Genomic DNA, 24,800 nt, shown 5'->3' on the forward strand with positions numbered 1-24,800 from the left:
CCACTGCTAGGTTTTTGTTTATACAGGTGGTGCACATTCACATATGCCTTGGTGCACATAATAAAATTTATTCTACATGTGGATGGAAAAATCCACATATGTCTGGAAAAGTTTGGAGGGAACATTGGACCCAGGGCCCGTTCTGCATCAGTGGGTGGAGAAGACCAGGTGCAGCTGGGGGAGCAGCTTCACAAGGAGCACTCAAGGAGGGCTTAGATGGTCCTGAAGCACAACCCTCCCAAGCAGGATGGCGTCTAACTGCCAACAATGCAGCCCTTCACCACCAGCACTTCCCCCTGTTGTTTCCATTCAAAACAGTAAAGAGCTGGGGGAGGCAGCAACCCAGCCCAAGTTCCATGTCTCATTTCCTTTGGGTTAGACCATGACTTTAGGCCTGGCTCTGAGCAGGGTGCATGCGGTGTCTCCCCCAACCTCTTTGGTAAGACGACTACTTGGGCGGATGCCCAGGAGAGATTCAGATGCTGTCCAGCTGATTAGCAGAGTGCCCACAGCCAACCACAGGAGGCAGCCTGTATTTCTATTGGTGGTGCACATCCCTGTGTGCCTTGGTGCACATAACAAAATTTATTCTGCTCATGAATGGAAAAAATTGAAGGGAACTCTGGTGTCTTCTTTGAGTCACAGCTCTTCCTGCTCTTCTGCTGGGGGGGCACTGGATTTACTGCTAGCTTACATCAGCCATAAATGAAGATTTCCCCTCATGTCCCTGGGCATAGGTGCATCTATTCTGACCAAAGAGGAGGGATAGTGGATCTGGCTGTGCCCATTCTCTGTCTCCCGATGTTCACTTCCCACTCATCTGCTCCAAGGAGGGAGGGAAGTGGACCAGGAACCCTGCTCACCAGCCCAGTCCCAAGGCCATGCAAGAAGTCCAGGTGGCAGGGAGAGAGGAAAGAGAGGAAGGGGTTCGGGTGTGACCACGTTGCCCTCAGTCACTTTTGCCATGCTCAAGCTACCACATTCTTCTTCCCACTCTGAAATAACGACAGGATGATTCCCAGCAAGAGCAACTAAATGAACTTCTCACATTACGCAAAATTTGGGAACTAAACACAGCTGCTGGGAAATGCCACCAGAGAGAGCCTGCAAAGTGTTTGGAAATTGTGTCCTTCATCAGCTCCATCCCAATTAGCTCCATAAGGGCTCTAATGAAAAATGAGAGGGCTATTGTCCTCGGGGTCTCCGTGCTGGTTTTTTTTGTCTTTTTTTGCCTCAGCTCAGCTGAGCATCACACCCCGGTGCTTCTGAGGATAATTAATATTTGGAAAGAAAAAATGGCAAAGAGAGGAGCTGCTGAGTTACGAACTGTAAGCAATTATAATCTGCAAGGGAATATCCTTGATCGAACTATTCAGATAGGATCTAATGGACCTAACAGGCTTCCTGGTCCAGGGGAAGCAGTCAGCATAGCAAACTTGCACATAAACCTGCTGTAGACAGCACTATTTGGCATATTTTTGACATTACCTTCAAGTCCTGAGGGGGACTATCCCTCTAAGGTGGAAGGAGCCTGCAAAGATTTCACAGCTGAATTAGTGTCGTGCGGTAGAGCGTCAGAAGTCGGCGTTCTTCTGGTTTCGCAAGCAGAGGCAAAAGGCACTGCGTCTATGGACACTTACCTATGAAGCGTATAATTCTTCGAAGTAATGGATTCAGGTAACAGCACTCTCCAGTCAGGATAGTTTTCTCCTGGACAATGAGGGTTTCTCGGGTTGACTTTATGAAGTACATGGAGATCTCGCCAATAAAAATCTGCAGCAGAAGGGGGAAAGAAAGAAAGGGAGGTTTGCGACTTGTAAGGATGTGTGTTCAAAGGGGGGTGCCTGACTTGGGCTGCTGGACAATATGTCAGCACCAGGGTGCATTGGTACACCTGGCTGTCACACCACCTGGCAATGGTGCCCTTTTAATAACAGGAGAAGAAATCCTAGCAGGTTACATTCTCCCCCATGATCTTTACCCTTACCTGAACACTACACACAGCCTTGCCTTCACTAGGGTTCTACCTCAGCTCTAAGAACGCATCTTCTTTCCAAGGAAAGACAAGGCCCCAAGCCGTCTTTTGTCCGACTGACTTTCTTGGGGGCGTGTTTATTCCCTGATGCCAATTTATGTAACTAACCAAGTAACCCTTACATCCCATTGCAACAACTCACACCCATGCAAGGGATTTGCAGATGCAAATGGGACGCTGACAGTGTTTTGTTCGCATGCGTGTGTCTGTGTGCGCGCGGGTGCAACTGAGGCATCCACATTGGAAAACGTAGCTCGGTTTTCTGGCCAGGTGCTGGCCCACACTCTGGAGATGTACCAAGACTGGAAAGGCTGGTTAGGTTGACAGTTCAGAGGAACCCTCAAGCTGGAACAAAGATGGTGCTATGGCCTCCCCTCCTGGCTTTTTGACAGTCTGGCTGGCTTGCACGAAGTGGGTGAATAAAGGCCAAGCAAGCGTAACTTAGAGCAGCCTCAGAACCACTCAATTATACTGGGTTTGGAGGGTGAACCAAAATAAACAGATCCTGCAGACCTCTATTTTTTAAAGAGAGTTCATACAGAATTCGTCATCTCCTGATATTATTATTATTATTATTGTGTTAGTTTGGATTTATCACTGGTGAAAAGTTTCAGATTGACAGCCCTGGAGACTGAAGTCTTCTGTTTAACCCCAGGACAGAAAAGATTAGTGGTAGGGAGAGTGAGAGAGAGAGAGAGAGATCACCTTTAGGGTGTGTGGTTAATGGAGTCTCTATGCTCTTTCAATAGGATGCTAAGTTACTTCTGGCTGGGGACCAATGTATTGATTCGGACACCCCTTCAGTGGGAACTCATTTGACATTGGGTCACTAGGACTTGCTTAGCTTGGGCTGGGCTTTCAAAAGCTCTTGGCATTGGCCTAACTCTGCTGCCACTGAGGACAGTGGTAATATGACCATTATAAGACCACAGAACACAAAAAGGAGCCAGCCTGACCTTTATAAATGACCTTATAAATGACCTTTATAAAAAGGATATAGCCACAGCAAGTCTATCTAACTCAGCTCATAAGGCTGCAGACACACACATCAGAAGAATGCCCAAGAAATAGTTAATAAAATCTAAATACAGAGCGTACCTATAAATATCCAATGGCTATTCTTAGACTCCTTTACTAGTTGCAACCGTACCTTGTTACAAACGCAACAATAATCTATTCTCATTAACCTGGGCGAGCATCCTTGTTGCTCTGTTAAAAGCATTCAAGCTAAGCATGCCCAGCCTCATCGTCACTCCAACTGCTAACGGTTAGAGAGGTCGGAGCTATAAATGCACACTGATAATAGAATTTGAGAGGGAACTGCCATCATGTTTAGCTGCATTAAAAAACTGTCTTTATCCGGTGCGCTCTATCTGCTCTCAGAGTTAGCACAGAGTTCAATATAGTTCAATTCAGTAGCTGGAGTGGAAGAAAACAAAAGGGCAACAGCACCAGTCCAGATTGAAAGTGACAAGTGATTCGTTCCCTTCCAGTATCTGTGCTACTGCAGTCCCTGGAAGCTGCAGTCAGTATTGAGGTCTCATTGAGCTAGGTCAGAGGTGGCCACCCAGTTTGAAACTAAGAGCCAAAAATAGCTGGGGACAGAGTGCAAAAAGACACATATTATATATTTATTTTATCTGTCTATATACATATTATATATTTTATTTATTAGATATTAAAGACATATAAAATTTATAATACATGCCTTCCCCCTCCCCCAGAGCCAGGCACCCCCAGCCCTGGCCTGTACTCTAACCCAATGCCTGGGTCTCACAGGAGCTGCCCCTACAGCCATACGTTCTCCCTCCGGCGCTAGGGCATGTGTGCAGGGTGGCAGTCAGCAGTCACGCCACACAGCTCCGTACTTCCTTGAGCAAAGAGCTGCAGGCAGCTGGCGAGCCATGGGTTGACCACCCCTGCACTAGCATCTATAGCTTCCAATCTAATTTAAGACAAGGCACAAGGAGGGGGAGATGGTGATGCATTAAACACAAAAATAAGAACCAAAATGGAACTTCTCCTTTTAAAATAGATCTACGACACCAGTCGAACATGAGATCTCCACAGCCCCTTGGATTTCGGAGCCAATCAAATTAGCATGGCCCAGTTTTGTAGTCTTTGGGAGGCAGCATAAAATGGTTTGAAACAAGGGGCTTGGATTCTTCTCTCCGACCAGTTTTTCAGCAGCGCAACTGGTTGGATGTTTCTGACACAGAGTGCGATATGGCAGTGTACAGCGTTCTCTGTCAGCTGAGCGCTTGGGCAACCGCCCAGGAGAGATTCAGCTGCCGCCCAGCTGATTAGCAGAGCACCTACAGCCACCCATAATGGGTGCCACGTGTTTCTATTGGAGGTGCACATAGTAAAATTTATTCCACCCTGGTGTAAAACTTTAGAGAACACTAGCAGAGTACTGGAGCAAAAGCACAGCCCTAAGCATCTCTGGAGTCCTGCTGACTTTGCTAGGAGTACTCCCATGCTTGAAGTTACGCACGCCCTTAAGGACCCCATTAAATCAGTCAGTTCCCCCACTGTGCGACCAGAACCCAGCCACTGTAAATGGAATTCAGTTCCATATTTGATTGGCAAATGGTACATTTCTGGATAAAGCACCTTACTTCCACTGGGGGAAAAAAAAACAGGCTCAAAAGCTGCTGTTTCACAAGAGCTTCCTACTTAATTAAACAGTAGAGCTGACAAGAAAATTGCACTGGGGGAGGTGGGGCCTTTAATTCAGCGCTGCAAGAACTGACAATGTGCTGGCTGTGGTGACGTACGCAACAGGAAACAAAGCTGGTATTAGATAATCATTGGCCTTGACACACTTCTTACCTACGCTGGTGTAACTCTGGAGTAACACCACTAAATTCAGTGGAGAGAGGGCTATGGGTCTATTTCCAGGAGCCAGAATGCCCAGTGATAGCTGGCTGTTGCAACAAGCTTCGCACATTTTCTTATACTTCTGCTTTTTGGGGGATCTTGTTATCAAGGCATCCCCTCACTGTTTGTCACGGTTTGCCTTGCTTGAACAAGCACTCAAGAAACACTGCACATGCGTATGTAAAATTGAATCAGTTCTCCAACGCTGGCCAACACACCTTCCTTTTCCATCCCAGAGTGTAACACATTTTGTTATGTGCACTGAGGCATGGGCAAATGTGCACCACCAATAAAAACAAACGCTGCTGGTTGTGGGTGCTCTGCTGATCAGCATCTGAAACTCTCCTGGGGGACCGCCCAGGAGCTCAGCTTACAGGGAACACTGGCACTGACTGGTCATAGCAAAGTATCACATCTGACAGTTTAGACAGCAGAAGCTATTCTCAGCAGGTCTTGTAAGTTTATGCCATGGAATGTTACAGTTTGTAAGAGAGGATCCTTGCAGTTTGAAAAGGCTCTGCAATTACAAGGGAAGACTGCATTCTACAATACCTGTGCTGGTTCTCTGCTCTGCTTTTGATAAGTTATTACATTTAAATATTCTGGGAGTGCCTGGAGGCCCCCAGCAGGGATTGTGCTGAGTACTGCGCATCTCTCTTTCTATCTCCACCTCACTTAATCTCCGCCTCTTTTCAAATTTCAGCTGAAAACACACTCTTCCCCTCCCTTGCTTTCATCTCTCCCTGAGCTATTGTTTCTCACAGTCATCCTGTTACTTGACTCTGCCAACGTGTGTGTGTGGTGGTCGGTGGATACAGTTTATGCTGGACACAAAATACCATACTGATATTAATAAGATTTCCACTCAGGCAGAGAGGACAGAAGGTCAGCTGAGCTCCACCAAGGGCAGATCTGCCACTAGAATTTCAGCCCTAATTCAAAATTTTCATAACGACTGTTTCTGGAAAAAAAAAATCCTTTGCTAGTTCCCTCCAGAAACAAAGTCAAAGATAAAATATAGGACAATGCCTCCCTCCAGATTCCCACAGCATCGGAGAGCTCTCAGATACCTACATACCCTCCATCACCACAGCATCTAAGAGCCTTGCAATCTTTTTACATAAGCATCCTGACAATGGCGCAGGGAGGCGGGGAAGCACAGCAATCCTCACAATACAGAAAGGGAACTGAGGTACAAAGAGAGTTGCCTGAAGTCCCACAGGAAGTCTGGCAGGGTATGGAACTGAATACTGATCTCTAAGGTTCGCAGTAGCATCTTACCCATCCTTCTATTCAAAGAGATGCTGAAACAGGAGGAGGCATAGCTCAGTGGTTTGAGTGCTGGCCTGCTAAACACAGGGTTGTGGGCTCAGTCGCTGAGGGGGCTGTTTAGGGATCAGGGGGAAAAAAACAGGGGTGGTGCTTGGTCCTGCCATAAGGGCAGGGGACTGGACTCACTGACCTCCCAAGGTCCCTTCCAGCTCTTGGAGATGTGTATCTCCATATATGTAAATAAATAAATGAAACTTACACCTCACCAGCGGAGTGCCATAGAACACTGACTGATTTTAGCATACAGGGAAATTTGTACAGCTGCATTTTTACTGCCAGAGTCCACGAGCAGAATGAACCACAGACTGAAACACAACTCTCGTCTGGTATTTTAGTTCGCTGGATAACCACTTCCCATGGGTGTGGCCAAGTTTCCCATGGCCCCATAAAGTTTGTTTTCAGCCGCTAGTCCTGACTCTCAGTAGTCTGTGCTGTTACTTAGCTGTAATTTGCCCCTAAATGTCTTCTAAGAGCCCAGTATGCAATGGGAGTGTTGGTAATGTGATAGACAGTATTGACCTCCCATGGTGCAGCCAATTCTCTTATCAGGTACTGGTCAGGTCCCGAGGGTGCTGGATGAGACAGGTTCAACCTGTACAGTAAACCCTCGAAATGCGTGTTAATTGCAACTCAAAATCTTGCTCCCCCCTGGCCCCACGCAGCCCCGGCTAAACTTCAACCTCCCCCTCCACTCCCAGCCCCACTCCCCACCCCCACAGGACTCTGGCTTGCCCCCGACTCCCCCATGCCTGGCTCTGGGTCACCACCCCTCATGCGCAGCTCTGGCTAAACAACCCCCTGCTGTCTCACCGCCCAAGCACAGCTTCTGGTCACCACCTCCACTCACGGCTCTACTTCAAACACGCCCCCCCACCACGCACGCGCCTCCAATTCCATCCTCCCACCCCAGTTCAAACATCCCCCCCCACCATGTGCACAGCTCCAGTTCCATCCTCCTGCCCCGGTTCAAACCCCCTGGGGCCCAGCTCACCACCTGAGTAGGGCTGTGGCTCAACTGCCCCCTTGCCCTGGTTCAGCCCCCCACCCCCGCAAACCGGAGCTGCTCCATCTGAGCTCCAGCCTCTGTCCCCCTGAAGCCCTAAGCCACTCCAGGCTTAATCCCCCTGCCCCGCTCTCATGGCTCACACCCATCACCAGGCTTAACCCTCCCCAACTGTCTCCCCTGCCACCCCAGGACTAACCTTTGAAAAGTTGCTCCAGATGCTCCTGGTGCTTCCCTGGCTGCAGAAGGTGTGTTCCGCCCAGGGAAAAAACAACCCTGACTTATGTGAAATTCAGGTTACGCAAGGGTCCGTGGGACTGGAACCCTCACGTAAATCAAGGGTCTACTGTACATCAATCAATTTACGGCAGAGGAACACATCCCATAGGAGAAAGACACAGACTGTGCAGCAAGCTGTGAGCAAATCAGCAAGGAAAAGGGAGGGGAAGGATTTAACCTGTTGAATGTTACAGTGTTCTTGACCTCAACCAATTTTCAAGATTCCTGGCAACCACCACCCAAGAACTTTGAAAAATTCCCTTCCCCGGAACAGACTTGTCCTGAGCACAGCCACATAAAGAGACACCATGAGGCCTTTTCCAAGTCATTGCATAATGCCGGCAGGCGGAACCCAACTTGGGACCGCTGGAGCTAAGTGCATGAGCCACCACCGCTTGAGCTAAAAGCCACGTGCCATTCAATTAATGCTGAACGAGAGACTCATTCATTCTCTCTGTATGTTCCCTAAGTGCTGCTCCGTAGGCCACTGAATCATTGGCAGGAGGCGTGTGGGTTACGACTGCAGCAGGTTTAACTTTATGTGGAGGAAAGATGAATGAAAGCAAATAAACACTTCTACCATTTGCGCTTTTCCTGGCTGTGTCTGGACTAGCCCCCAGCTTCGAAGGGAGCATGGTAAGTAGGGTGTTGGGAGATAATTAATGAAGTGCTGCGGTGCATATGCAGCACTTCATTAAGCTAATTCTCTCCCAACAGCAACTTCAAAGTGTTAGACTTTGAAGTGCCGGCTTGCGTATAGCCATGGCTAACCCACCGGTACTTCTCCTGACACCCTACTTACCGCGCTCCCTTTGAAGTAGGGAGCTAGTGTAGACACAGCCCTGGTGGCTCAAATGCTCAGGCACATTCGTGTCGTCATTCACCTCAGCCCGTGCATGAGCCCAGCTGCAACCATCACTCCCACCCAGGCACTGTAAGGCAGTTTGTGTCTCCAGTTCATATTATCGTCACTTACATAGGGGGATATTTTTAAGCCAATTATCATACCAAGCTGGACCTGGAGGGAGAGGTGACGATAAAGGTGAGCTGAGGAAGGGCTGGGAGAAAAGTGTGAGCAAAGGGAGGCTGCAGGGAGCGTCAGGGACTGCTTCCTGAAAATCTGGAAGGGGTTACAGTAAAATAACCCTGAGCTGAATTAGCTTCCTTTTGGTTTCCTCAGCAGCTGCCGCCGAGCAGCCAGAGAAGGACTCAGCCAATACAATGCAGGATATTCCTGGCTTCTCTTCTAGGAATAAATCACTATAATAATACAGCTGTAACAAAGGAGAGAACAGACATTGAAAAGGAGCAAATTTCCAATAATGCTGAGATAGAGCCAAGGTTTAAGGGGGAAAGCTGCACAATGGTTCTTCCTAGCTTGAGCACCTTTGAACACCATTGCATTCAATGATTGGCTTGATTGATTACTACACTGAAACACCATCCTCATTCTCTTTTGGCCTCGGCAATCCATTCAAGATAGTTTTAAAAAAAAAAAATTAACACTATATTTTTTTCTTTTTCCCCCTCACCCAGAAAACTAGAGTTTATACGTATAGGATAGGGACACCTGTCCAACTTCTTATAAAAGCCTGGTCTGGTTGAAATCTCCTATTGCAATGCAACATTCAATTCAGCAAGTTTTCCTTCTGACAAACAATCAAATTATAATGGACAGGTCAGTGTAAGTAGAAGCTATAATGATCATTTGGCTCAATCACGGTACAGGTGGAACCTCTCTAGTTTGGGACTCTCTGGTCCAGCAACATCCATGGTACACCATTGTCAGGGACACTGTGGGTGCTCCAGGGTTGGAGCACTCATGGGGAAAAAAATGGCACAGCAGAACCCTAGATGTTGCCAGACCAGAGACTCAGGCTGGTGTCCTGAGCACCAACCGGGGGCTGGACCAGCAGCTGGGGTCACAGCTCAGCAATCCTACCAGGGCCTACCCAAGGACGGGGGCCAGAAACCTGTGGCTGGAGCTGGGGGCCAGGGTTGATGATCAGGAAGGGAGCATAGCAGCCAGAAATGGAGCCCCAAGTCCAGAGTCCAGCAGCAGAGAGGATGGCATAGACCCTTCTCTGGTCCAGGAAACTCCCTGGTCCATGACTGGTCATGTCCCAAGTGTGCTGGACCAGGGAGCTCCAAACGGCAATCCCATAGTTTGGAGATTAGTCTTGAAAGGCAGACAAATAGCCAACCATCTTTTTGTTACTCATGCATCAAGAATGCTGACATCTAACTGATGTACAGATATGCACTGTGATGTCCCCGGCTAGGTCAGGGGCAGCGGGGATCAAACCTAGGACCTTAGAATTCTAACTATGAGCCACTACTGTCCGGACCAAAAAAACCCCAAGTCTGTTAGTCACAGCTGTAGCTGACTCATCAACCTCTATATCGGAGGGGTAGCCGTGTTAGTCTGGACCTGTAACAGCAACGAAGGGTCCTGTGGCACCTTATAGACTAACAGAAAGTTTTGAGCATGAGCTTTCGTGAGCACAAACTCACTTCATCAGATGCTGGTCTTGGAAATCTGCAGGGCCAGGTATAAAGAAGCCAGAGCAAGGGTGGGGATAACAAGGTTAGCTCAGTCAGCAAGGGTGAGGCTTACTACCAGCAGTTGATCTGGAGGTGTGAACACCAAGGGAGGGGAAGCTGCTTCTGTATTTAGCCAGCCATTCGCAGTCTTTGTTTAAGCCAGAGCTGAGGGCATCGAATTTGCAGATGAATTGTAGCTCAGAAATTTCTCTTTGGAGTCTGGTCCTGAAATTTCTTTGCTGTAGGATAGCTACTTTTAAGTCTGCTACTGTGTGGTCCGGGAGAGTGAAGTGCTCTCCTACGGGTTTTTGTATATTGCCATTTCTGTTGTCTGATTTTTGTGCGTTTATTCTTTTATGTAGAGACTGTCCAGTTTGTCCGATGTGTATAGCAGAGGGGCATTGCTGGCACATGATGGCATAAATTATATTGGTAGATGTGCAGCTGAATGAACCCACGATGGTGTGGCTGATCTGGTTAGGTCCTGTAATGGTGTTGCTGGTGTAGATATGTGGGCAGAGCTGGCAACGAGGTTTGTTGCGTATGCCAGCCTCAATCCAGGACAGATATACCCAAGGGAAACTTAAGGAGCTACAGCAAAGGTCTTATCGAATTTGTACACTGCAATTTCTTCAAGACATGGCTCAGTGAAGAAGGAAGCCCTGTGCACTGGGACAGGAGTGAGTAACCCTGGCCCACCTTTGACAGGTGTTTGCCCAACCTGTTTTTTAAAACCTCTAATGCCAGGGACTCCATATCCTCCACTGGAAGCCTACTTCAGACCGACAAAGTTTTTCCTAACACTGAGGAAATCCAGTGGTTTTCAAACTTCATTGCTTTGCAACCCTCTTCAGACAACCAAAAGTACTACATGATCCCAGCACCCTATGTTACTCTAGAATCAGAGCCAGCCTTAGGAGGGTGACAGGCTGGTCATCTACCCAGAGCCCCATGCTACAGGGAACCCTGCAAAGCTGTGTTGCCTGTTTTTGAGCCCCAAGCAACAGGGCTCAGGCTGTGCTGTTAATCAGTCCAGCTCCACTGATGTCAACAGAACAGGGCCGATTGCTACTGGATGACAATGTCTTTGTTGAGCTTTTCAATGTTCTTGGACCTAGCTATCACTGCAGGCAGCATGTACAAGAACCAAAATTACTGCTAATGTGACCCCAGGAACGATTTCTCTACAACAAAGCTAAAGAAAGACCCGAGAGGTGAAGATATATGATCAGGAGGAGGCCAAGTTATTTAATCAGAACATAAATGCCAAGTTTCTTTGAAATAGAATGAGCCACTCTGTCCTCACTTAGGTGAGAATTGCCATTTCATTCACTGCTTTTCCACTGCTTTACAGACAAGCTGCTAATTTCACTGCACTTGGAGTCCAGAATTACAAATGAGCACAGCAAGACGAAGCCCTTTGAATTACCCACAAAGGGGTGAAAAATGCATCTCCCAGATTTGAAACTGGCATGCGTGCCTTTTATTTAACAGCAACGAAGGGTCCTGTGGCACCTTATAGACTAATAGAAAAGTTTTGAGCATGAGCTTTCATGAGCACAGACTCACTTCATCAGATTTATTTAACAGTGATCCAATCAGCTGCAAGCTCTTCCCCTTGCAGGGATTTCCCATTATCAGACAGTAAAAGGTTACATCAGTAATTACATCAAAAGACATTTGTAACACAAAAGCCCAGTGATTAACCATTCAGCCAAGTCTGGAAAATAGCTTGACAGGTCCCCTTGCGCCACTGCGAGTTTCAACCAGCACACAAGTCAGGGCAGTTTCATTGATGTTGAACAGACTAGCTAACTAAAAGCACTCCTGGTATGTTACCCAATGACAAAGGTGTTTCTGGCGAGCGTTTGATTTGCTCGGGGAGGTGCCTGGTTTTATGCATGCCTTTTGCTTGCCCCCTGTAAGCCATTTGATTCCAATGTGGATTGCAAAAGAACCCCCAAAGAAACCAACCCTTCCACAAGAAGCCCTGTATTGCATAGAATCACAGAACCCTAGGGCTGGAAGAGAAATCAGGAGCTCATTGCATCCAGCCCCCTGCCTAAAGCAAGACCAACCCTAACTAAATCATCCCAACCACAATTTTGTCAAGCCAGGACTTAAAAAAAAAATCTCTAGGGATGGACATTCCACCACCACTCTCCTGGTGAAATAGTTTTTCCTAATAGCCAACCTAGACCTCCCCCACTACAACTTGAGACCATTGTTTCTTGTTCTGCCATCCATCACCACTGAGAACAGCCTCTCTCCATCCTCTTTAGAGCTCCCTTCAGGAAGTTGAAGGCTGCTATCACCCCTCACTCTTCTCTGTGGACTAAATAAGCACAAATCCCTCAGATTCTCCTTGTAGGTTATGTGCTCCAGCCCCCTAATCATTTTGGTTGCCCTCCGCTGGGCCCTCTCCAATGCATCCACATCCTTTCTATACTGGGGGGTGGGGGTGGGGGGACAGCAGAACTGGATGCAATACTCCAGATGTGGCCTCACTAGTGCCAAATGATAAGGGAATAATAACTTCTTTAAATCTGCTGGAAATGCTTCTCCTAATGCACCCCAATATGCCATTAGCCTTCTTGGCTACAAGGACCCACTGTTGACTCATATCCAGCTTCACATCCACTGTAATCCCTAGGTCCTTTTCTGCTGCACAGCTACTTAGCCAGTCGGTCCCCAGCCTGTCACAGTGATTGGGATTCTTCCATCCCAAGTGCAGGACTCTGCACTTGTCCTTAATGAGCCTCATCAGATTTCTTTTAGCCCAATTCTCCAATTTGTCTAGGTCACTCTGGACCCTACCCCTACCCTCCAATACTTCTCTCTCTCCCCCAGCTTAGTGTCATCTGCTAACCAACTCCCCTTAAATCCTGCAACCCTTCAAAGCTGCACTAGGACAAGAACGTTCAAACATGCATTGAGGGACTGCACCTAAGCATGCATGGCTGCTGTATGCCCTGTGGTAGGCGTGTGGGTTTACCAAACTCTCCCCTGTTGCTTCCTTTGTGATGCTCAGAACCTGAGTTAATCGTTATTTCCCTCATGCCATGTGGTGCTGGCACTGGGATAAAATAAGGGAAAATCAGATTCACAGTAATAAATCCTCTTAGCCAAACTGACCCATTACTCTGACTTGGACTCTGCTTACAAGCCCATGCAGCGTGTCTGGTAAGCCTGAAGCAGCATGTTGTTCATGGTTTATAGGTTAATCTGAAGTGAGGTAGTGTCTACTAACCCCATTCCCCCAGCGCAGACAGCTCTTATAAAATGATCCTGCAGACTGCCTTGTAACAAAAGAGCAGCAATAATCTCACTTGTGAAGACGGTTCCTATAAAAAAGGACTGACATTAGCCTTGATTTTAATGCACTTGCCATGGGCCTGGTGTGAGCTGACAATGGTTAGCCTTGCTAGCAGAGTACAGAGCTGTGGATTCACTCGCGAGGAGCGCAGGCTCGTTCGTGACTCATTCGTGGGGAGCAGAGTTAGGCAGATACTGATGGGAGAGCTGACCCTTTCTAAAACTTTTACCTGGCACATCATCCGTCCCATGTGTTGCAGAGGAGTCCTCTACGTGAAGGAGTTTGGTGTTAGAAGAAGGAAACCTAATTTGCATACAATTATCAGGGATACAATTACAATAGCCTAAATGGAAGAGACAGGTCGCTTTCACTGGCGGAACCTCATGTGGGTTACACTGATTTTCAAATCCCTCCCTGTGCTACAGTACCTGCAAGGGCTGTAAGCATCCACAAGGCTATATATGCAGAGCAATTTCATAGGCAGGGCAACGCACAATGACCTTCATGTTAGGAACATGGGTGACCATCCAGAGAGGCTGAAATCTGGCAGGAATTGCTGAGACTCGATTCGAGATGATGCTTTTAATGATTGGTGAGCAAGGAAGGTCTGCACAGAAACAGCTGCTAGGAGAGGGAATGCAGGGCTGTTGCTTGAGTTATTAGGGGTGCCGGGGGGAAAGAGTGACATGTAAAGAAATGGGTAAGGATGTCTCCGAAACACCTTGAGCTGACTCAGATTAAACTGTTAAAAGTTTGAAGGCACGAGACAGTGTAACCCACAAACCTACACCATTTACACTGAGAAAAAGAATGAGTCTCCTCCGCAGCCTTACCTGAGAGCCAAGTAGCTTTTAGCTCAAACTAGAGAGCCCTACGCTAAGCTCCAGAGGTCCCAGGTTCAAACCTGCCTGGTGGCTGTTACAACAGCATGTGACACACTTTGTTTTGGGATCAGAGGGGGAAGAGAACTCAGTGCTAGACCTCAGAATATGCTGAATGAGACAAAAAGGCTTTAGAGGGCTGGTGCAATAGATCTTCGAGTTTGACTTTCATGCCCGATTTTCCATTCCCCGCGCTGGCAGGAGCTGCACGTGCTACAAAGGCAGCACTGGTCAGCTCCTGGCAGCTGAAGCACGTCACAATCTGTGACTGAACAAGGACCAGCCGGGATGGGCTCGAAAAATGACCCCACTCAGCCCTTCTTGGCCAAGGAAATTAGCTGAGGTGCAGTGTTCCCTGTCAACTGAGCACTTGGGCGGCTGCCCAGGAGATTCAGGTGCTGCCCAGCGGATTAGCGGAGCTCCCACACCCGGTAGCATGTGTTTGTGTTGGTGGTGCACCTCCACACATGTTTCAGTGCACATAACAAAATTTACTCTGCCCCGGACAGAAAACATTAGAGACATCCCCACTGAGAGGCCCTGAGGTAGGAAACATCTGTTACTGACATCTGGGGTGAAAGCAAAATGTTTGCCTAGTGAAACAAAATTTAAAATGCCACAGCAACTTTGCCTGGCCCTCATGAAGACTCCTAAGGGGAAAATCTCCCAGAGAGCAGCACTGTACCAATACTTATCCATCTCACACCAGATCCGGTTCCCCTAAAGCCAAAGACAAGTCTCCCATTGAGTTCAACTGTGCAGTATCAAAGTCATAGTGGAGAGTGCCTTCAACCTCCTCGCACAAACACAGCTTTCCAAAAGGTACCTCCCTAGAGGACACAACATGTGTTTAGGTGGAAAGGATGGGTGTAAGGAGATAACATTCCCTGATTGCAATGCAACTCCTTCACTTGCAAACCCTGAAATTGGTGGAACATTAAGTGAACTCAACCAAATGAAATTAACAAATTAGCCAAATACAATTGCTGCTAGGGAAGATTTTCAAGTGTCTAAGGGAATTAGACACAGACGTACCATTGGCTTTCTGCAGGACTTGTGCACCTAATCCCTTAGCCACTTCTAAAAGTTTTTCCCTTATTTCTTTTGATCATTTTATGTACTGCCTGTTTCTGCCATTTGTTCCATTACAAACACAAATTTGTAATAAACAAAAAAGCAACTCCAAGAAATTTAATGACATACACTTGTGCAGTTAGCCTTCTTGAAGATCCACGTGTAAGAGTTAATTACTTTGCAGGAAAAAAGGACGCAAGAAAAGGACAATACCTAATTAAATCGCATCCACTTAACTACATGATTAACAAAGCAGGTTATTAATTATATTTATTTTTTGTTGCAAAAAAAGGAAGGAACCCAACATTTTGAATATAAGTGACATTAATAAGCAATTTAGAGCTTTCAGTGTCCTGCTACTTGAAATGGCTTTAGTGAATATAAATGCAGTAGAGCTGATTTTATTGTCTTGTGGGATCATAAAAGAAAAACAGTAAAAGAAGAGCAGCAAGTGTGTGTGTGTGTGTGTGTGTGTGTGTGTGTGTGTGTGTGTGAGAGAGAGAGAGAGAGAGAGAGAGAAAGCAAGAGAGAAAAAATAAAGCACATTTGCACTTGTCAATAACTAGAAAGTGAGATGAACACTCAGTATTCCATTCATAATATCAGCAATAGCCTTGGTTGTACTGCACGTTTATTTCAGGTCTGATTCAAATCTTATTCCAGCTATTTCATTGCCAAGAACTCATCATCTTTGCATTTGGGGCCTCTCTGGAAGCTCTGCAATTCATAACTAAGTATTAAAGGAAGCTAGCTAATGTATATTCTTAAATTCTAAGAAGCTTCATCATGCAGGTTGCTAATACTAGAATTAATCAGAACCTCTATGGATAATTGATGTGGATTCTATTAGTCTGCTTTCTTTGTTTTGCTGCGACAGAAACATACATCAAATACAGCTGAAAAGAGGAGAGGGTAAAAGGAAATTCAGGGATTTTTATTTCTTTCTGTTTTTGCACCAGCGTTGAAAAATGCAAATGGTTTTATACTTACAATAGCTGTGGGAGTTGAAGCGAGCACGCAATACAGCACAAGAGGTGAAATAAAGCTCTCATCTTCTGTTCCTGGGTAAGGCTTCATCAAATCTCCGTCCTGGCAGAAGAAACCCTGGATATGCACCTGGAAAGTGTCAGTGCACTCGAAGTAGTAGGCAAGCAGAACGGTCCCAGCCATGATGACAAGCTGAAAATACAGCATGTTCATACAGAGACATTAGTTGCTGTTTAGCAGATGCAGATGCGTCTCTGAGCTACTTTGGTCCCACAGAATATCCTCCCTCCATCACCCAACTGCTCTTCCAATATTGCTGTGTGTGTGTCTCTCTCTCTCTCTCTCTCCTTTGTAACATCTGTTACATAAACCTTTTGGCAAACACGCTAATGAATGTCTCAGATCGAAGTGGGTCTGCAGCATGGCTCACAGAGGGACTGGAGCTTTGGTGGCTACATTATCCAAGGACGTGTGAGCATCGCTGGCAGTGACATTCCCTGCAGTGTAGCAGGACAGCAGGCAGCACCCACAGACTTTGGTGGCAACAGCCCAAAAGCTGTGCACAGGGGCAGGGAAGTTTGCAAGAAACAAGGGTTGTGGTGATTCAAAGCCACCAGCTTCCAGCTGTAGAATTCAGCCAGGGCAGGGGAGAACAGACACACGAGAGTCCAACGAAGACCTCTGTGGTCCAGAACATGGGCGCTTCTTGAGCTAAAACTAGTTTGCTTTGTCATGTCATGTCCAAGCCGCCACTTGGAAAAAGAAGCTTTAAAAAAATCTATTCAGGAGGACCCCAAAATCAGCCAATGGAGGCAATGGCCCCAGCAATGGACTTCCAAACCGCTCCTCCTGTAACCACCGTCTTGCTCTGGGCGTCACACTTCCGAGGCTCCGCAGGCTTCATAGCAAACAGCAGGTGGTGACAACCACTGTTGTGTTATCAGGAGCCCTTTCTGGGTCTGCTCCTTTAAACCAACGTTGCTTAAACTCTGTGAGACCACAGAGCACCAAGCAATAATGTTTTTACACGGAACACCTATGAACATTTTCTTCCAAAAAAATTGTTGCCTGACCAAAAACAAACCGAAAAACAACAAAAACAAAACCCACCAACCAAGAAGCAAAATATGCAGCAAAAACAAAATGAAGAAATTTCATCGGGTATCATAGAGATGATGAGGTAACATTGTATCTGGTATTAATAATACTATCAGTGTATTTTTTCCAAACGGCACCTCTGTGAGTTCTTCAGGGAACTCCAGTATTCTGCAGAACATAGGTTAAGAAATACTGCTTTAAACAATCTTCTATCACCAGGATCCACCCTGATCTCACTTTTTTTCCAATCAACCAATGAATTGCAGGTAACCAGTGCTGGCTTTGCAGTCCTGGAGACTGAAGCCTTCTATTTGGTAACAGCCTAAGGTGTGAGCTACGCTAGGCAGGTAAGTTGATTATAGATATGCAAGTCTAGCTACTGCAATTGCATAGCTAGAATTGACTTACCTGGCTGCCTTTACAGCAGGACGTTGATGGGAGAAAATCTGCCACCGACCTCCCTTACTCCTACAATTTTGAGGCATATCGGGATTGACTTCTGACCCAAAGAGTTTGATTTCGCACATTTCCCAGGCACGCAAAATTGAACTCCAGAAGATCGACCCTGACTGGCTGATCTTCCACCTAGTCTAGACATACCCTAACAGATCTGTGCAAGCTCCTTTTGAGGTTGCTGACCCCACAACTTTCCCAGCCCGGATTAACCTACAGAAAATAGATGCTAAACCCATTTGCTGCCCTCTTTGCCAGCCTGTGATGGGACCAATTGGCTCTACAGCCTGAATGTGATATATCATTGATAACAGTATCTTGTAAACACATTACAGTCGCCACCGACTGCTCTTTACCTCTGTATGAGTGAGCATTAACTAGAGCTGCACGGGCATAATAAACTGGACCCCCAGGTGCACCACTTGGGGCAAAGCAAGCCTGATTCTTCATCACCCTGCACTGTGTACAGCCCATGGACACATGATGACCTGGTGGTATTTTTACACCCACGTTGTACTGCCATAAATGCCTGCACAAGGCACAGAGCAACAAAAACTCAGGCCCAAGATACTGTTCACAATCATCTTTCACAAGGGAGGCAAATTTATCAGGTGTATTTTTCAACAACTGTCCTGAATGCAAAGCTGCAGGACTGGAAGAGACCTCAAGAGGCCATCTACTCTCGTCTCCTGTGCTCATGCAGCACTAAGCATTATATAACGAGATGGGAGGTGGGGGAACAAGGCCGGAACGAAACCCAAATCTTAATTTGCCTTTAAAAAAAAAGTAACTTGGGAGCAAATTAAGAATATAGTTTGGTAAGATTAGAGGAATAGCCATTTAACATACCACTCTTACAATTCTTCCACAAAGAGCCAGTCAGAAGATGTTTGTACATCTAGCAAACTCGTGGCCTGACCTTGCATACGCATTTTGCCAAGGGCGCACAAGGGAGCCACAAAAGATGTGGTGTGTTTGATGGAGATACCAGACCAAAAGCAGGTGCAGCTACAGACAGCAGGCAGGAGGAAGTTATCAGGTTTACAGAAGCTTGAATTCGGATTGGCATGTGTTCATGTTACTGAATTAAATATGCAAATGAATAATTCAGTCGGCGCAGTAGGCTCCAAGTTTCATCTGTTGGTATTAAATTAAATTTCCTATACTGTTCCTGCATTTTCAGTTATGCTGGAGATCAACTCTGAAACCTAACAGAGACCACAAGCTGATAGGATAAATAGGGTGGTTCACGCCTCTTTAGATAGTTCTTCAGGCTTTCTGCACACTCAGGCAGATACCACTCCATCAGTTCCTCTCAGGTCCCATCTTCAGTCTCCTCTTCACTCAGGAAAGCTAAAAACACAGGAGAATTTGCAAGCCCAGCTTTCACTGACGTGAGTGGGTGAAACTGTCACATCCCTTTGGGCAACACTGGTTGATTCCGAAAATCCCACCCATAATTTAGTTTTTGGAATGAAAGCTGAGATTCAAGTGTGCAGTTCTAAAGCCCAGGGCTCATTCTGTGGCTATGGAACACACAAGACCCAGATTATTTTATGCCTTGCAGAAATAACAATCAGCTGCATGAATTAGCTGCACCCACTTCAGCAGATCACACAGTTTTGGTTCCATGTACAGGCAGATCACATACGTACTTTTTCAAAGCTCACTCAAAGAGGAATGAAGTTGGGTAATCAACCCTTGCAATTAAATCGCACACAGGGAGATTTTTCACTTTTGTCTTCATTGTTAATGAAGCAGGTCTTTGCCCATGAAAGCTTCTACTCCAAAACATCTGTTAGTTCAGAAGGTGCCACAGGACTTCTTGTTGTATTGTTAACGCAAATGCCAGGAGACTAATATAACATTTAAAACTGCGGTTTTGCCTTCTGCAGTTTTTAGTTGATTCTTCTGACTATCCTTAACTTCGAGACTTTACAATGGATCACCCTGCAACCAATAAGAGTTAATCCAGCTGCTTCAGCAGAAATCCTCATAACTGACAAAGGAGCAAGTCTCCCCAGATATCTGAAAACAAAGAAGATGCTCATACTCATTGCTCCACTAATGCAGGCTTCTACTCAAGGAACTAACTCTATATGAATTGCAGACCATCTTCTGTGACAGCTGGCATCCACTAGTGATGTAAATGGCTTAACTGTGCCCAGTGGGGGCAGGGGATTGCTCCAGCCCTGTGGGGCTGCTGCAGGTGGGGGGCACTCCAGTTTGGCTACAGTAGCCTCTGTCTGCAGTGGCCGGGGGAGTGTACTAGGGAGGCTGCTCCAACCCAGCCAGGCGGGAGTGACCTCTCTGCTGCAGATAGGGGCTGCTCCGTCCAGGTAGGAGAGCCCCTGCCTGCAGCATGCCCGGGGCACAGGGGACTGGGTCTGCTCTGGCAGCACTGGAGTGCTGCGCACCCGAAGCAGTGCCGTGGGCCAGGAAGCTCCATCTGGGCCAGAGCAGTCCCAGTCCCCAGCATCCTGCAGGCAGAGATCTCCAGCCCAGCTGGAGCAGTCTTCGTCCCTGGCATGCCACAGGTCAGGGAGAGTGAAAGGATGGCTGGGGAGGCTGCTCCAATCCAGCTGGGTTAGAGCAGCCTCCGCAGATGTCCAGTCTTGAATTGGTTAATCGGGGAAGTGGTAGATTAGCCTACTGTTTAACCAGTTAACTAACTGAACGAGATTTTACAGCCCTAGCATCCATCACTCGGGGAGATTTTAGAGGGGTGGCCAGGTTGGTCCGTTTCAGCAAAAACAACCAGGAGTCTGGTGGTACCTTGGAAACTAACAATTGGATTATGGCCTAAGCTTTCATGACTTGACAAAGTGAGTTGCGGCTCACAAAGGCTCATGCCACGATAAAACTGTTAGCTTTAAAGTCCCATGGGCCTCCTTGTTGTCACTACTAGAAGAGAATTTGCTGGAAGAAAGTGTGATAGGTCAGATTGTTGACTCCATCTGCAAGGGGCAAAACCCTAGCAACTCCATTTGAAGGGAGGGCTAGGAGGGAGAAGTGCCAGCTGTGGAGTACTGATTTTCTCTTCCCACTAGACACCCCATCAAGGGGACGGGTTGGACTGTCTTCTTCTCAGTCTGCATCATTTTGCCGACCAGTCATATGTCCACTCAACACTTACAGAGGCAATATTAACCCCAGTGTTCCCTCTGTCACCCTACAGAATCCACCACTATGCTGAATTCCAAGTACAGTGGCTGAACTTCGGCAAACCAGGAAGCGAAGGGGCCAAGAGAACCAGAGGAGCTGGAAGACATAACCTTGGCCTGGGCAGTTTTTGCACTCTCAGCTTGGACCAATTCCTCTTGCAGCACAGGAAGCTGCCCCAGTCATTTGCTCCCCCCAAGCTAGCCTGCCTATCAAGAGGAATAATTAGTGCAAAGAGTGCCACACAACAATGGTACCAGAAGCAAGACTCAGCTTATCAAATATTTGCCATTTGCAAACTTGCTATTCTGTTTGCATATTTCAGAAATATGGGTTTTAAACATTCTGTCCATTATTTAATTTGCCTTGTTAAGTCCACTAATGTGCTACACTTTGAAAAGAAACATATCAATCAATTTCATTACCAAATGGAAAATAAAAAGACCAGACAAATTACTGTCATACTTTTCAAATCTAAAACTGCCTCTCCTTTTCAAGTGTTCTGGCCCATTGTGGGCTACACTGAGTAATGCTTTGGGATTTTCCAAGCCCCGTGAAGTAGCCTCAGGTCTGGACATCCCAGAATGGAGACTCCAGAAAGATAATACAACCCCTTGCTCATGTCCATTACCTGAAAACCTGTGTCTCTTTCCCACACAAGATATTTCTTTGTCTGTACCAAACGGGATTATTTCAAAGATAGATAAATATTGATTTCCTCTTCACCTAACACAAGGCTGGGTTTCCTGGCCCCAGCATGTTGGGGAGGGGAGGGCTAATTGTGTGGGGAGGGGTTGCAGGTGGAACAGCAGGGATCCCCTTGTGGAGTGCTGCAGGGCGTTTAGCCATCTGGAGGCAGGCAGGGTTGAGAGCCCCCGGTGGCACGCTGCAGTCTCACTGTTCTGTGCACTCGCCGCCCCCCAGTGGTGAGTCTGGTGTATGTCAGTGCCCCTCCCTTTCCACATTCTGGGAAATCCTGGGATTTCAGGCATTTCCCACTTGCCAGGCACAACCAAACCCTGAGCTTAGTTTAAGTTAGGGTAAGAAGCAGCTGCCCACCACATTTTGTGGTCATAGCTCTTATGGTTATAAGAGGAGCTATTGAACGAATGTAGCATAGACAGATGCGCTCTAAAACAGGTAGGGGATAATGTAACAGCCTCAAAGATCTGCTGACTAAATATTGTTGTTTTCACTATTGTAGCATGTCTGGGCCCCAACTGTCAGCAAGGCACTAGAGTGCCAGGCTAAATGAACTGAAAGGGCAAATCTAGCCAGTTTTTGGACCAGTTTAATTGCATGCATGTAAGAAAGAGATAATTACCTGGTGCAGCCTCTCAGCTGGTTATAGACACTTACTTGAAGGCACATTTTTCACGAGCTTTACCAATATAAGCAGTTTTGCTCTGCCCTAAAACTTTCTAAATTCTTATTATTACGTTGGTACAACATCTGCACTTAAACCAGCCTTAAGAGACTAGCTAAACAGACAAGACTAACAATGTATTGTTATCGCACTTATTTTACAGGTAGGGAATAAGGTCACAAAGAGATTAAAGGACTTGCCCAAGGTCACGCTGGAAATCAGTAGTTGAGTCACGTATAAAATTCAGTTCTCCCGATTTTTGTGTCAGTGTCTTGACAACAAGACCATCCTTATTCTCTTGGGTTTTCTGGGTATTTAAAGTACAGAACTGCAGAAGGGGAAAGTTATTTTTCCCTTCCCCTTACCCCCCAAATACACAATTTAAATATTGTTTATAGTAAAGCTTCATGTGAGAAATCAATTCTCACTGAAGCTTTCATGATACCTTGAGAAGTTACTGCATTTTTCAATATGGCCACTAAAGTCAAGCTGAAAACATCTGGCACGATGCTAGAGTCTAGGTTTACCAGAAGTCACTTATTAAAAAAAATGGCAGTCAAGTAGCTCGTTATCTTTATTTCAAGATACATTAGGGACCTTAGCCAAACCCACTGAATCAACAGGAACCTTTCCAGTGATTTCAATGGGCTTGGGCCATAAGCAAAGCCCACTGTGTAAATATTTACTTCTTGTGCTATATGGGACTATGCTGCCCACATACATGCTTTACAAAGTCTAGTGTTTCTCTGTTTGAATTATTGATAGAATGCAGCCTTTGTAGGGGGCTGGTAACACTCTCACATTGTTTAAATAAAAATGTTTATCTTTGCACAGATGCATGCGCGCACACCCACACACACACTTTATTGCACCCGGCACATATAGTAAGAGCTGTAGTTAACATAGCCCAATTTTGTCCAGATTTTTTCTGTCACGTGCATACTGCTTTTACTGATCATGACGCTATTTTCCAGGCTGAATGTCTGCCCAAAAGTGACATCTTTAGTAAAGTTCAAGCAAGCATTACACAGCTGCCACTCTTGCGTGTATTCCCCCACACCCTGGAACAAATTTTGTCTGACTCAGCCTGAATTCCCTTGGGAAGAAAAGTAGAAGCTCTCGTCATGCATCTTGATTACCACAGCATCCTAACAAATGCCATCTTGCCCAATGAGTGCCACTCAGAACACAGATGCAGAGAACGTACTCTAAACCTGTCACTTAGACCATGCCACTCCCTCCTTGAACTCCCCTGGTTGCGCCTCCTTCTCTAACTGCACAGAACATAAGATGCTTGGGATCACTTTAAGGGCTCTTAACCACCTCTCATTCTCATTTGCTGCTGAGATAGTAGAAACTGATGGTTCCGATGGGCTAATGACACCAGCCACCGTCACCCACTCGTTCAATTTTCAAACAAGAACCGTCACGCCTTCTCCTGTGCTGACCCTCAGGTTTGGGAGGAGCTAAGCACACCACATTCATTATCCTCCTTCACTGCCTCTTTAAAACTCCTTTGCCACAATGCCTACAAAAAGCCTGACCAACATTAGACTGCTGGGACGCTGATGCCGCTGCCTGTCGTGCAGACCAGTGCTGTCTCACCATTTTCTTGTACAGTTCCATCTCCCTGTCTTCGTCTTTTTTTGTCTCTTGTCTTGTAGTTAGACTGTAAACTCTTTGGGGCAGAGACTGTTTGTTCTGTTTGTGCAGCACCTAGTACAATGGGGTCCTAGTCCATACCTAGGGCTCCTAACTGGACTGGCAATAAAAAACAGCAATGGCACAAGCCTCAGAAGGGCTCAGCCAGTGCTCCATGTGTGGCTTTGAAGCAGTCCCTCAAGGGATGTCTACACTTTGAAGTGGGGATGTAGCTCCTCGTTCAAAGAGACAGACCAGAATAGCACTGACTGAGCCAGTGGGTAGGTCTGGGTGGTGTGAGGAGTAGAAGCAGCGACCCCTCCCAGGGGCACAGCATTAACTTGGGAGGGCTAGTCCTTCCCGCCTTTTCCACCGGCGCTCAATTCCTAGTGTGCAAGTTCACTCAGAGCGGGTGTGGCAATATCTTTTGAGCTGGGAATCTTCCCCTCCCCCTCACAGCTCAAACTATATAGCCCCACACCTGCGCACACTTCTCTGGGCCAGCAGCACCGCCTCGCTTCACAGGCATGCTTGTGAGGCTAAATCCATTAAAGATCACGAGACACTATGGGTACATTGACTCTGCAGTTAGACATCTGTGGCTGGCCTGTGCCCGCTGACTTGGGCTGGCTGGACTCCTGCTGTGGGGCTATTTAATTGCAGTGCAGACGTTTGAGTCTGGGCAACAGACGGACGCTAGGATCCTCCCACCTCACAACCGTGGCCTCACAAGCCTGAGTCAGCTG

At 46.7% G+C, this 24,800-nt stretch overlaps 1 protein-coding gene across 4 annotated transcripts in view; it reads right to left on the reverse strand.

Annotated features, from left to right (window-relative positions):
• The window catches only part of PLPPR1 (phospholipid phosphatase related 1), a 142,540-nt gene that overhangs the window by 23,428 nt on the left and 94,312 nt on the right, over nucleotides 1-24,800 (reverse strand). For all 4 annotated transcript variants that reach the window (XM_074994656.1, XM_074994655.1, XM_074994657.1 and 1 more), the window contains 2 exons: nucleotides 16,338-16,526; nucleotides 1,641-1,773 (listed from right to left, as the gene is read on the reverse strand). In XM_074994656.1, coding sequence (XP_074850757.1) covers nucleotides 1,641-1,773; nucleotides 16,338-16,517 — 313 coding nt within the window. In that variant the 5' untranslated portion in view covers nucleotides 16,518-16,526. The remainder of the gene's footprint in view (nucleotides 1-1,640; nucleotides 1,774-16,337; nucleotides 16,527-24,800) is intronic.

This window comes from Carettochelys insculpta, chromosome 5 (genome assembly GCF_033958435.1).
Source record: "Carettochelys insculpta isolate YL-2023 chromosome 5, ASM3395843v1, whole genome shotgun sequence".
Lineage (NCBI taxonomy): Eukaryota > Metazoa > Chordata > Testudines > Carettochelyidae > Carettochelys > Carettochelys insculpta.